This window comes from Hemibagrus wyckioides, linkage group LG25, assembly GCF_019097595.1.
Source record: "Hemibagrus wyckioides isolate EC202008001 linkage group LG25, SWU_Hwy_1.0, whole genome shotgun sequence".
Classification (NCBI taxonomy): Eukaryota; Metazoa; Chordata; class Actinopteri; order Siluriformes; family Bagridae; genus Hemibagrus; species Hemibagrus wyckioides.
This window is the reverse complement of record NC_080734.1, coordinates 9,896,409-9,910,066: the sequence shown is the minus strand read 5'-3', so window position 1 is coordinate 9,910,066 and position 13,658 is coordinate 9,896,409. Positions and strand designations below refer to the sequence as shown.

The 13,658-nt window shown below is 37.3% G+C and overlaps 1 protein-coding gene across 1 annotated transcript in view; it reads left to right on the top strand.

Annotated features, from left to right (window-relative positions):
- The window catches only part of mdga2a (MAM domain containing glycosylphosphatidylinositol anchor 2a), a 189,768-nt gene that overhangs the window by 150,446 nt on the left and 25,664 nt on the right, over window positions 1–13,658 (top strand). Inside the window, exon 10 of the mRNA XM_058379526.1 lies at window positions 7,247–7,395. Within this exon, the coding sequence (XP_058235509.1) occupies window positions 7,247–7,395 (149 nt within the window). The remainder of the gene's footprint in view (window positions 1–7,246; window positions 7,396–13,658) is intronic.

Genomic DNA, 13,658 nt, shown 5'->3' with positions numbered 1-13,658 from the left:
CTAGCCACAAAAAGCTTTCAAATGTAAAAGCACATAGTTGTCTGATTTGATATGTGTTCTGGTGCAGGAGTGGACTGCTTTTTTCTCTCCAGTACAAGACACATAACTAAGGATGGGAGGTCACCATCTTAATAGAAACCACTTCCACAACCATTTCCTTTCAGCCAGGAATAAATATTGTCAGCATTGTCAGCGCTTTTGCAAGACAGAGTAATTTATTACTGATGAAGGAGACAGAATTAGCTACGTTGCTACTGCCAACTTGTGCAAATAATAGAAAGCTTGGAACTGTTTGAAAGACTTGGAGTGCATAATGAATCAAGTTGATACATATCTAAAAGAAACAAAGGAGAGGATAGGCACTTTTTATCATTCAATCGATCAATATGAGACAAATATTGCGTGTTTATAGTGTTATAACTTGACTTTCAAGCAGCTGAATGGCTTGTCATGTACCGTAAAATGCTAAAAAGTGATGTAATGGTAAGAGTTCTTGCTAATACTCAATAATGCTAGATGAGGCAGGAAATATGGCAGGGTTGTGTGTACATGGGGTAATGGGGGAGGAGTTAAAGAGTTTGTGTTCTTGACTTTACCTACTGGATTGTGACTGGTTTTGACAAATCTTGCCTAATTCTCCTTTAACTCCAATAAATAAATCAATGTCTTTTTTACTCACTTTACTTAGCAGACATTTCAGACAGTCAGTATAAACAAACTATTTTATGGCCATAAGTCTGATATAAAATTACTCAGGAAACTGTTGGCTTTCAGTGTGAGACATTTTTACCACTTTTGGGATAATCTTAGACAGGATTTTAGTGGTGGAAGATAACGGCCTCACATTTTAGGTACTTATGAACAAGCACTTGGGGCATATCAGAGAGCATCTCCGAAAAATGGGTTTAATATCACTATTTACTTTGGAGGTTTGTTTGAAAAAAAAATTTTTTTTAGCTTTTTTGGGGGGAATTTTCCTTAGTAGTCTGGGCAAAACAGAAATACCTATGAAAAGCTACAAATTCTTAAAGCTCAGTGTCAATTTTCATATAGGCCTGCTTTTAAATTCATATCACGCTCCGCTGTGGAGTGTAACATGGCAGAGTAATTCAGTGCTAAACATGGACACCCCAAAACAGGCACAAATTCAGTTTTTTGGCCTCTGGTATAAAGAGTTAAATAAGAATTATTTTTATTTATTTAAAATACATCTCAAACTGGTAGACAATTATCATCACCCCAGAACAGTCTTACTTTGCCAGCTAGCTGAAAGTTATTCCAAACTACCCAACTAATGTCAGAGAAAACAAAAGCTGGCTAACATTTAAAAATATACTCAAACAAAGCTGGTTTACTAACCTTAGAGAAACGGAGAGAGCTGTCTCAGTGTTTGTTGTTTCTGCCCTGGATATTAATACTATCAAATATTAAGACTGTGATATTGGGTTGTAAAATCTAGCATTCTGGCTGGATGTTTGGTTCATCCCTTAAGGGGAATCTTTAATGTTTCTATCTAGAACGTGAAAACAGATGATTTAGCTTTTAGATTCCAAGATAAGATTCCAAGCAGAACCCATTTAGGAAACTGGAACAGTTGAGGAAAGTTGATTAAGATGATAAGATGATTCACTCTAACGCAGCTCTCCTTGTACTGTCACAGTCACAGCTCTATAATGAAGTAGATCTGTAACACTTATTAAGATGATCAAGATGTTTTCCAAAGCACTGCATTTCTGCCATTTAATAAATATACTTTATGAAATGCAGGATGAATAACATGTACGATGTTTCTAAAACTAGGCGCAAGTACGAGGAACAGCACTTTTCAGCCTTTCTCTCCGGATTGCCCTTTCATACGTACTAATCTTTCCTCAAGCCAAGTTATTCAATTTTCCATTTTATTCAGACTCACAAATTAGTTTTGTCAGTTTGCGTTCCTTATATCAAGGACCAGGTAATTGATAGAAAGAAATGGAAAGAAATGCACATTCAGCCACACAGCAACGACTGAAGGGAGAATATTTTCAATAAGATTCACATCAGCTGCATGTGCATTGCTTAATGCCAAATGACACGTGATGGTTAGGCAGGAGAAATAGCTGGGGCATTGGAAAATGAATTCATTTTAAAACCCCATGGCCAATGGTCCTGATATGAAGCACACTGGACAGAAAGAAGGAGTAGAATCACAGCCATTTAGAGTCCATCACGTCTTCCACACTAGCTCCACATGACAGAAAGAGATATGGATTGATGGCCACAGCAGTCATCTGAGAGCTCAAAGGAGCCGAGAGGACGCTGACTGTCAGGGCTGGCCTGCATTTGTTACATGATCCTGGCGCCACTGAAGCCTCTTCTCCTCCAGTAGTGTTTGGCTTTAAGGGCTGAATACATGGACCTCTCTGCACTGCTTGGCATAAATCAGAGCTGCCGTCCTGCGAGCTGTAGGTAAAGCCTGAAGCCCATCTCAGCAGCTTGCATTTATTTTCTTGCCATGGAAAGGTGGAGAGCTGACTTGCCACCGTTCAGCAGCTCTCTCCTCTCCCCATGCTCTGCCTTCCCTGCCATCTGGACACAAAGGCAGCTGCCAGAGTTAGCAGAGCCTACAAACTCCAGGGAGGGAAGTCTACTCCAGCTACTGATTAGCCCTAAAATCTGGCCCAGTTTGTAGGCGATGCTTCCCAAGAGGAGCTCCGCTCCTGTTCGCTGTAGGTATAATGGCTTCTGTTTTGTACTCACAGTAAGTGAGCTGAGGGGAAGAAATACTTTTAAAACAATGCAAATTTTTGCTGCCTGTGGACATTAAAAAAAAAGATATAGCAGACATCATGAATGTACATTTGAAGTACGCAAAGATCACAAGAAAAAACAAAGATGGTTAAAATTCTTACATTTGATTGTAATCAAAATATGGTCCAGAAGTCTCCAGAAGTCTGCTGGTAAAATATTTTTTTATGTTTTCATTTAATAAAACAATTTTCGTTACAAATGACATTATTGACAACTGGAGTTTTTGAAATCTTTTTGTGAATTTTATTTTTTAGTATTTTCTCCCCTTTTAGCTTTTATGACATGGTACACTCAAGCTGGCATGAACTCCACAAGTTTGTGCAAAACCTTATGATCCATTTTTAATCAAATCCACAGTAGTGTCATCTGATCACATGCTTCAGTAGCAATTAGACTTGAGGAAAATCTAAGACTCAGTTAACCAGTTAAATGTCCATTATTACAGATATGGGATAGGGACTTAAAATGGTCAAGATATTTCATATATAACATTTACTTTCTTGTTTCAAATATTTCTACATTTAAAAACCTTTTGTTTATTTCCATTTTTTTTTAAAAATCACAATGTCTCAGACCCACTGTATTTTATATTTCTTACAAGCAAATTTGCAGCAATTCAGCAAATAATAATTCACAGTAATCAATGTGAATTATTGATTTCATGTGAATTTCATGACAAATTGCCTTATCAGGAAATTGACTTTAATTCCCCTACTTCTTCTGCTTCCTTCCTCTCTTGGTCCTCTTTTGACATCAGAAACAGTAAGATAGGCAAAACCTATGAGTTGTGCCACAGTCAGTCGCTTAAACTAAGATCAAAAAGCACTCTATAAATCTGATTACCGGACCATGTGAAAGGCCAGACTCTGTATACACAGACCTGAGATCCAGCCAAAATCAGCCAGGGGCTGAGATGCCAGGCTGCGATGTCTGCAGAGTTTAAGAAGCTATTAATTTGCTCTTCCAGGATAACACCAATCACCTTACTCTAGTGTCAGTCTGTGTTGTCATTAAATATTTCTGCTTGGGTTTTTTTTGTTGTTGTTGTTGCTGTTTATTCGGCTCACCTTTAAAACTGTAGAAGCCCAGCAAAAGATTTTTACCAAATAAATGTATGAATTCTTATTTAATACTACCAGATACCACACTAAACCATGCACTGCTTGCTTGACTCTCAGCTGTTCAGATGCTTATTGGACTGGTTTGTGGCTTAACATATGTGATAACAGACAGTTCAGTTACTCGGAGTTGCATCATATTCATATCTATATGTATGAAGTACTATAAATGATTTAGATGGAAATATATTAGTTATTACAGATATTGTGAAGATCCGTAGCCAAAAAGCTGTGATATTTGAAAAGATACTATCTGCTCTAAAAGATAAACATGCTATTTTAACTCACTGATACATTCAGTGCCTTAAGGAATGATAAGCTGTTTGAGCATTTGATTAATGAAATTTTTTCCTGAGTAATTTTTAGAACAAATTAAAACATTTACTAAGAACTAAAAAATGCAATTAATCTTTAGAAATGTTCTTTTCATTTTAAATTTATGGTCCATTAAAAACACACACACATACACCAAGTTCAAATGAAAACATTGTTTCTAATCATTATAAATTTCATTAGTGGTGAGGGTACTGGTGGCTCAGTGGCAGGTTTCTCACCGACCATGCAAAAGGCCTGGGTTCGATACCCAGCTAGTGCCCAAACCCCAGCCACTGGATGCAGTGCCAGTCCCAAGCCCAGATAAAAATGGGAGGGTTGCGTCAGGAAGGGCGTCCGGCATAAAACCTGTGCTAAGTTGTTGTGCGGACCAGTTGGTCCACTGTGGCGACCCCTCACACATGTAGGGAGCAGCCGAAAGATCAACAACATAAATTTCATTAGTAGTATGTATTGTATAATACTATAATATCATAAACACATATTTGCATTAAAAGCCACAATGCTTCTGACTCTGTGTTAATGCCCAAGCGCCGTTGCGATTAATTTATCAGATGTGCTACAGATGTGGTGATGCACCAGACAGACAGAATAAGACACAGATCATTCTAATATTCCAGTTGTCCCTGATTCTGCTTTCCCAGTCGCTGCTAGCTGTACTAATCAGTAGTGAAATTTGAGTTGTGGATTTCCGTATGCAATTCAGTTGTTAATCATCGCAAAGACGAACAAATCCAGCTGAAAGCATTTAGAATCCCTGTAGCCATTACAGTAAACTTGGAGAAAATCACTCTGCAAAGCTGTGTGTATCTCTAAATTGATTACACAGACATTAACAAATTTGTGTACTAAGGTCACTGTCATGTTTATAGAAGCAGGTGAGTTGTGCTTTGAGACAACCCACAGTAACATGCTGGATTTGGCCATTATGACATGGGTACATTGTGGTCATAAAGGGATGTGCATGGTCAGCAACAATATTCAAATTAGCTGTAGCATACAGTCCTTGCTTAATTAGTATTAAGGGGCCCAATGTGTCTGAAAAAAAAATCCACATACCACTCATTATACCACCATCAGCACCAACCTGAACTGTTGACACAAGGCAGATTTGGTCCATGGATTCATGCTGTTGATGCCAAATTTAGACCCTAAGGTTTGTACTCTGCAGCAGAAATTCATTCTTCAGCTGTCTTCTTTCAACCCGTGTGCTTCAAATCTCTGTCCTTGGCTGACAGGAGAGGAACTCCTTGTGGTCTTCTGCTGTTATAGCTCATCTGCTGCAAGGTTTGTTGTGTTGTGCATTCTGAGATGCTTTTCTGCTCACCACAGTTGTAAAGAGTTCAAGCTGACAAGAGCCGGTCTGGCCGTTCTCCTCAGACTTCGCTTATCAACATTGTGTTTTCGCCAGGAGAACTGAGATCTGAATGAATTTGGTCAATTCAAGTGGTAGAAATGTCATAATTTTACAGTATTCTGTACAGTAAAAAAGAACAGCACAATCTAAATCTTCATGCATCAAGCATGAGTAGGTTTGATAAATACAGATAATTGCTGTTTTTGCAATTCAGGAAGCACAATACAAGTCATAGCTTAAGAAATCTGTTCTCAACTGATGTTCTTCTCTCTCTTTCTCTCTCTCTCTTTTACTCACTCACTTACTCACTCACTCACTCACTCACTCACTCGCTCACTCACTGTTTTGTTCTGCCATTTGGGATGTGCTTAGGTTGGTTCCTGATGGGATTGCGATGGCCCTCCTCCCAGGCTGCAGGGCTAAATCTGCAGATCATTAAAAAGTGTCTGGGCCACCACAGCCTCTTAATAAGTCATGGCTGACATAAACACTGCTGGCAGGTTTATGAGGCTGCTTGCAGAGATCAGCAACTTCACATCCCTCCATGTCAATGGCCACGCTCACTTCCCTTACAGCTTTGTCTGTGGTTTCGTCAGCACCTGTCATCAATACAATAACTCTCTGAAAGCTCTGACCAAGTCATCAGCTGTCAGGTTCTGGATATTAACAGCTAAGGCTGAGGCGCTTGATGATGCCGAGTCCCGCTGAAGCCAACAGTTTGTCAATGGTGAAATTTGAAGTTGTCTGGGGGGCAGCTGCTTTTTCATGTCGGTTCACGAACTGACCAACTTTTTAAAGTCAGCAATCAAATCTTCCATGTTTCCTCGGCAGGTTGTTTGTTTATTTGTTTGTTTCCCCAGACAGTACATGCATGACACTTGAAAGAAGGTGTACATTGTGCTTCATAATAATTGAAAATGTGATTACCATTTTAGCCTGAGGACCTTCACATCATTCACTGTGTTTGCATGCGGACTTAAATAAATAAATGAAGTAATATAGTGCTTCATAAACGTTTTATATAAAGATATAAAGATGCATACTATACTAAATACTGTAACACCTCTTAAAAGGTTTGATGATTGGTCAACACTTTATTAGAAACGTCCTATAGTTTATGAGTGAGCTTCATGAAAAGTAAGCCCAAAAATAATGTCCAAAAAATGTAAATGATAGGCAGTGAAATGTTTTTTTGTTTTTTGTTTTTTAATGACTGTCTGTGTTATGAAAATATAGTCAGATAAGAAAAAGTCAAAAATGGAATTTAAAATGTAAAATAAAATAAAATAGAATAATAATAAGGAAATAAAATGGAATTTTCTGTACCATAAATGGGATTAGTTGTACAAGGAAAATTTTGCCTGCACTGTAATGCAGTATTTAGTGTATTTTGTAAACTGAGCTGTGCACAAACATCTGCTTGAAGTAGTAGGTCCAGAAAAGTCCACACTCTGGATGTTCTATTGGTTGAAGATGTTCTCCTGGTTTTTCTGAACCTACGGTGGATCGCCATAACCACTGCAATGCTTAAGCTTTAACAATCCTCTCATTTAACCATTTCTTTAAATATTAATATATTAATGCAGTTATGTTAAAAAAGGCTCTATGTATTTTCAAGAACTAAAATTTGTCTGTTTTCATTCTACAGGAAAAGCTTATGCTCCAGAGTTCTACTACGACACCTACAGTCCGCTGTGGCAGAACCGACCTCGTGTTTATGGCTATAAGCTGCAGTGGACCCAGATGAACCCTGATACAGTGGACCGTATCATGGCTTATCGTCTCGGCATACGGCAGGTAAACAGTTATATATCATATAGCACTTTTAATACTAGATATTGTCACAGGGAAGCCTTATGAAAACTCCTGGTTTTCATTCCTTGTAAGGAAATTAGAGACAACAGTGGCAGAAAGGAGAAACCAGGCTTAATTCATGAGCCCTAATCATATGCCACACACTTTACACACGGAGTGGGCTACGATTAATGGGCCTCGTTTATCAAGTTGGATGCGAACCGATTTGTTCGTAAATCATTTGCACGAGCATAAGCATTTGCTAAAGAAATTTTGCATCCATGAAAATCACATAAATTCAGAATATTCTGTGCACATAAGAAGACTAAAATAAACCAGACTTGATCGACTTCTAATCACATAATTTGCATTTGCATGGATTATACCTTTATGGTGTGGTATATTTTAAATGTAACATAGTGTTGAGTTTTTTTGCTAATTTTCTTTACGTTAACAGTATTTATCCAGTGCGACTTCTAGAAGTTCTTTGTAGTCTCTAACAAAAACACATCCTTATGCTAGGTCATGGGGTCAGGGATTAGCCTCAAGAAACGTTTGTAAGAACCAGCCATTTTATGTTATTGCCATTAATTAATTGACTAATATGAAAAATAAAATGAAAGCCCATAAATGAAGACAAATAATACTAATCATTTGAAAGAAATGGCGGTCGTATAAACAAAGGATGGGCCAGTCTGTCTGAACATAGCGGTAAGCTGTAAAAGGAAGGAATATTTAGCGCTCTCTTACTTTTATTAACATTATGTATTATTAAATCCTTTTTATATTCGGTATGGAAGTGAGTAAAAAATAAAGTTTCTGTTGTATCTACATTGACTGACACCTAAAATAATGGATATAATGTTTGTCTCACTTTTGCAGGATGCTAGGCTTCCTGTGACCCTGTGCAAGTGTATTTAGAGTCGCAGGTTGGGCTTGAAAAAAAAAAAAAAAAAAAACAACATGAAAGATTTCTCAGGAATAGCAGAGCTGTGAAACGCATCTTCAAACCCATGAATCTCTCCCATTTTTCTGATATTGACTCAGTGCACTACAGCTTGAAGACAGTGAACATAGCTGTAATTAATAGTTCTACTTCTTTAGTTTCTCTCTCTATATATATTTTTTCTCTATCTTTCCCTGTCTCTCTTTATGATATGCTCATGACAGTGATTGAAGTCCCGGGTTTGAGTACTGTCTCTCTACCTATATTTGTCATCCTTCAGTGACACTTGAGAGATAGTGAACATTTCTTATATAGAGAAAGAAAAGTGGCAGCATAATTTAAAAGCACTATATGAAATGCTTATATATGTGTCTGTGTGTGTGTATGTGCATGTGTGCATATGTGTGTGCGTCTACTTACTAAAGAAAGCAGCAACATATTTTATACTTACATTTTCAAATATATATATATATATTACATATTAATAAATTATTAGTAATAGTAAATATTGTATTTACTATTGTAATAGTAATATAGTAATATTGTAATAGTAAATATAGTAAATATTGCTCTTGTAATCAGTGAGCTGTAATGAACTCTGGGCCCTTTGCACTCTTTGATTGTACAATCTGGCAGAGAGACGCACTCAACTGTGTCTTAGCTTTGCCAGAAAGCTGTCTAAGTCCAACTGCAGTGACTGGCTACTCGCCTGTCTGAGGTGGCCAGACAAGAAATTCAAAGAAACTGTCCATCCAAAGATGTTGAACCAAAAGATATAGGAGATCTCCAGTCTCCTATATGTGCAGACTCTCCTATATGACATACACACACACACACACACATTGATCACTTTAAATTGTGGTTTATTTTACATTTTTTAGTTCTACAAATATTCAGTATTTTTAACAAGAATTGCCTTTATGAACCTGAAATAATGCAGAAAGGTCAAAATAAATGTCATTAATTACATGGCTGGACTTCTTGACAAACCCTGTTCAGATGAGCTGAATTGTTACTGAGATGTGAATGTTTAGAAGGTAAAACAAAATAGCATTATTAATCATTTATCCTAATGCGGTAGACGCGACTCATAAAACATTGAACGCTTTGAGTAATAAGCATTAATTCTGTGTTAGGAGAGAGGATGCATCGGGTTTGGTATCTCAGAGGGACAAGAAAATATGAATCTAATTTTGTCCTTTGGCAATAATTACTTCATCTAATATTATTTTACGTGAATGATCTTTTAAATTGCTTTTTTAATTTATTCAACATGCTCAATACCCAAGATATTATGTAAGTACTTCTGTGTGAAAAATTTCCTGCAGTTCTCACGCGTAGTCGTTTTCTCAGGGGTGGCAATAATCATGAGGTAAATATTTGTGTTCATTAGGCTGTAATATTACAAGTATAGTTGGCATGAAATCTAGTTTTCTTCACCAGTGTAATGCACCAGAAAGAATAGTGTGAAAAGGATAAGGGGGAAGATGTACCTCAGGGGGCACAGACATCAAAACACAAGTATTGCAGTGAGTTAATAGTGAGTCAAAGCTCTGATTTTAGCCGATATAAATGGCGTGAAATCTCTGTACATGCGCTTATAAACTCATCTGCGTGCTGTCTGTTTCTCTTGAGATTCCGGAGCAGGGCAATTATAACCAGGCTGTTGCAACAGCATCTGAGTCTGTAGTTGTTTATAAGGCAGTGCAAACCTTTTTTTGTGAAATTCATCATGTCAGGTGAGCTCTTTTTCAAGTTTTTGTTCATGGAGTGAAATTTAAGGCTTCTTTTTGAGCAAAAATCTAACTCCATCCCTCGCTAACAGGCTGGAATGATTAAACATGAATGAGAACGCAGGGCTGGTGCAGTGGAAGGAGCTTCTTCGTAAATAAATAAATGTCTCCAACTCCCCAATACTCAACACTGTGCTGTAGCACGGCAACCAGAAGCCTCGCAACACACGTGGAGGGATGTGCTGCTATTTATAGCCCAGTGCAGCCTGTTCCTCACCGTTCCCCCAGAATCATTATCATTTTGCCCTCACCACGGCCGTTGAATTAATAGTGAAGGCTGCTGGGCTTTGCAGCTCTGTAATGGATGATTTTCTGTTATCTGCCGCTTTCCTTTCGTGAGGCAGGCATGAAGAGGAAATCGCTTGAAAGACTTGGACGCAGATCTCATGAAGTGACAATCAGCTTGACTATCTGATGCATTGGCCTCTGATGCATTTGTTTGTACCTTTTTCTTTCTTTTCCTCCTGACTGCATTGGCCACACCCCCCTCAATGTTTGCATTCCCCTCTCTTGTCCTTTTCCGCCAATCAATCTCTAGTGGATATCAGCACGCAAGGTTCAGCGAGTGGGATCGATATGTGCCACGGTAATTACATACGAGTTGTTTGGTTCAGGCACTGCCATTTCCGCGAAGGCACTTTGATTAGCGTTACGTTTTCTTTTTTTTTTTCCCCCCCGACTCCTCTGGCACTCTCTTTGATCAGATTCCTCTGTTCTGAGTTCTTATAAAGTTCTTATGAACCAGCTCATCAAGAAAACAGGATGACAGTCTGGGGAAAAAATGACTCGCATCGTCATTAGGACAGTTAAAGAGATGACTTAGATGCTATCTGAAGATAGAAACCGAGCCAAATAATAAGCTCCTATAAATCTCACTAAGACTAATTACGGCTAAACATCGCACTGTTTGTGCATGATTAACATTTGTAGGATAACTAATAGAATGTATTAGGAAACCATTGCAATCACATGGAATAGAAAATTTGGCTTAATTTAAATTTGATGGTGTGTTGCTCTTGCACCAAGCTTGGCGTTTAACACAACCATCTGCTCCCAACTGCTGTGCACACTCTTAAACACTCTGATCCAATTAATTCTCATTCCAGGCAGGAAGGCATGATTGGATGTGAGTGGCAAGTGAAGGTAAGGGCAGCCACTGAATTATGTGGGCGATTACCAATAACAAAACAACACTTTTTCCATTTACCTGGGCCCAGCCTAACAAAAGCTGTTATCTCCTCCTGCCTTGGCATCTTAACTTCAATTAGAGGTTTATTTCAGAGAGCTTTCACTGTATCAGCGCAGATTATTGCAAGCTGACCAGCTTTCTGCTCTGGAATGTCTGTTTATTCAGTGCCAAGCCTAGTGAAAGCAGGAAAAGATAATAAATAAATACATACATTATTTTATTTTTTGGAATGTTTTTGTAGAAAAGGTCAGAACGTTCAGTTTAATCTGATGGCACCTTATAATAGTGATGCAGCGAGCTAATGAGCAAAAGGCTTCAGCCGTCCTGAATCATGTGCTACACTGCAGGAATAACTCAAGCCGGCTGATGCCATCATGACTGATCAAATTATGAATTGCGAGGAAGGTATTACGCTTTTACCAGGCCATCCATTACTTCATCCATACAATCATTTTAAAGATGTAATCTAAATTGTTCCCATTCAGATTAATTGAATTCAGAGCAGTCATTAAGATTTTTGTGAAACTTCCAGCAAGGGAAAAGGGAATTAGCTTTTACTCTGGGAAAGGAAATCTTCCTAATATCGGTATTGCATTTTTTCAATTTCGGTATGATCATTTTTTTTCCAATGGGATTTGTGATTGAGTTCTGTAAGATTTATCTGGGAGGCTGTTTATCATGATGCAACTAAGCAAAAGTTATTAATTCCCAAGGTCTATATTTGGTGATTTGATTTAAGAATATTACTGTTGATTGCTTTTATATGAATTAAAATATAACATTGTGACTCTCTAGTCAGATTTTTTATTAAGATAACAGACAACCCAAAGGGAAAATAATAATAATAATTATTATTATTATTATTATTATTGGAGTATTAGAGTTGGACAGTACAGTTTTCTGAAATTAAAATATTTGAATACCTACAATTTATAATTTAAATCTAATTGAAAAAAAAAAAAAAAAAAAAAAATATATATATATATATATATATATATACATATATATACATATACATATATATAAAAAAAAATTTTTAAACGTATGTCTATCCCTTTTTTTTTTTTTTTTGAAAACAGATTATAATTGAGTTCACATCTTACCCAGAGAACAGCCTCTAAAATAGATTTTTTAGCTTTTTCTTTTACTTCTAAGTTGAGTCACTTCACATGCAGTGGCATGTGTTCATATTTAAATTCATGAATATTTGATTTGTAGACTTTGTGTGGTGAAGCAAGTGGAAACAATTAAAAAATAGAAAAAAAATAATGATTTTCCTATTTCAATTTGTGCTAAAATGCTGTTTTTTTGTATGTATGTTTCAAAAAACAAACAAAAATTAACTCAACATACACAGACACTATGATTAAATAATTACATAATATTTCTCATAGAGTAGTTCAGAAATGTTGTGTTTCTTTGTTTTGTTTTTCTTGTGGACTTTGCTGTGTTTATGTTCCTGGTCAGTTTAGACCACAGCTATAAAAGAGTAAACGGAAGTAAATGAATGTCAGGGATGGGATAGCACAATGCGGCACAGAGCAGTTTCGGCTGCAGGTCAGATTCGGGATGCTACAGCCTAAAGAAAGAGTCTTCTCCACAGGGTTAGAGCCCAGCTAGGGCTGTGTGATGAACCATTGTCTGCCATGTCTGATTAGAACAATTGATCTTGTAGTGATGCAGTATTTTTATATCCTCTAGCTGGAGACATGCCTCATGCTGTGCCTCTTTCTTGCCACAAGGCCTTGAACTTTATGCTGTCGTGACACACTTGTTTTTACATCACACTTTTTGGGACCCCATGGAGACAGTTGAGTAAATCTCAAGTAAATAAGTTGGTGCTTATGTGGAAAAAAGGCATAATTGTCTGGTCATTTTTACTGGAGAAATTCAGACACACATATACTGTAACTGCTGTGTCTGTGGTTTTATTCTCCACCAAATGTAGCACAGCTGTTTAAACAGCAGGAAATTAACCCAAAGGCTGAATTGCAAATTGGCTTCCTGTAATACACTATGTAGGCTGTGGAAGCAGGTACTGACACTATAGTGCACTAACTGTATATAAGGTTCAATTTGGAATGTTTTTTATTCGATTTATTTAGAGATTTTGTTATCATTTTAATAGTAAGCTAGACAAATTTAATAATGTTGCAAAATGCAGTCTGCAGAATACTTGAAACAAGAAAAACTAGATCAAATGAGCTCACCTCACTGTAATCAGAGCAATGATTTCAAACCAGGCACTCGTGTGGACTGTTTGCAGTTAACAAAAAAAACCTGAAGGGCTGAAAACATGTTAAAATTTCACACAAGCATTGATTTTATCTTTGCAAGT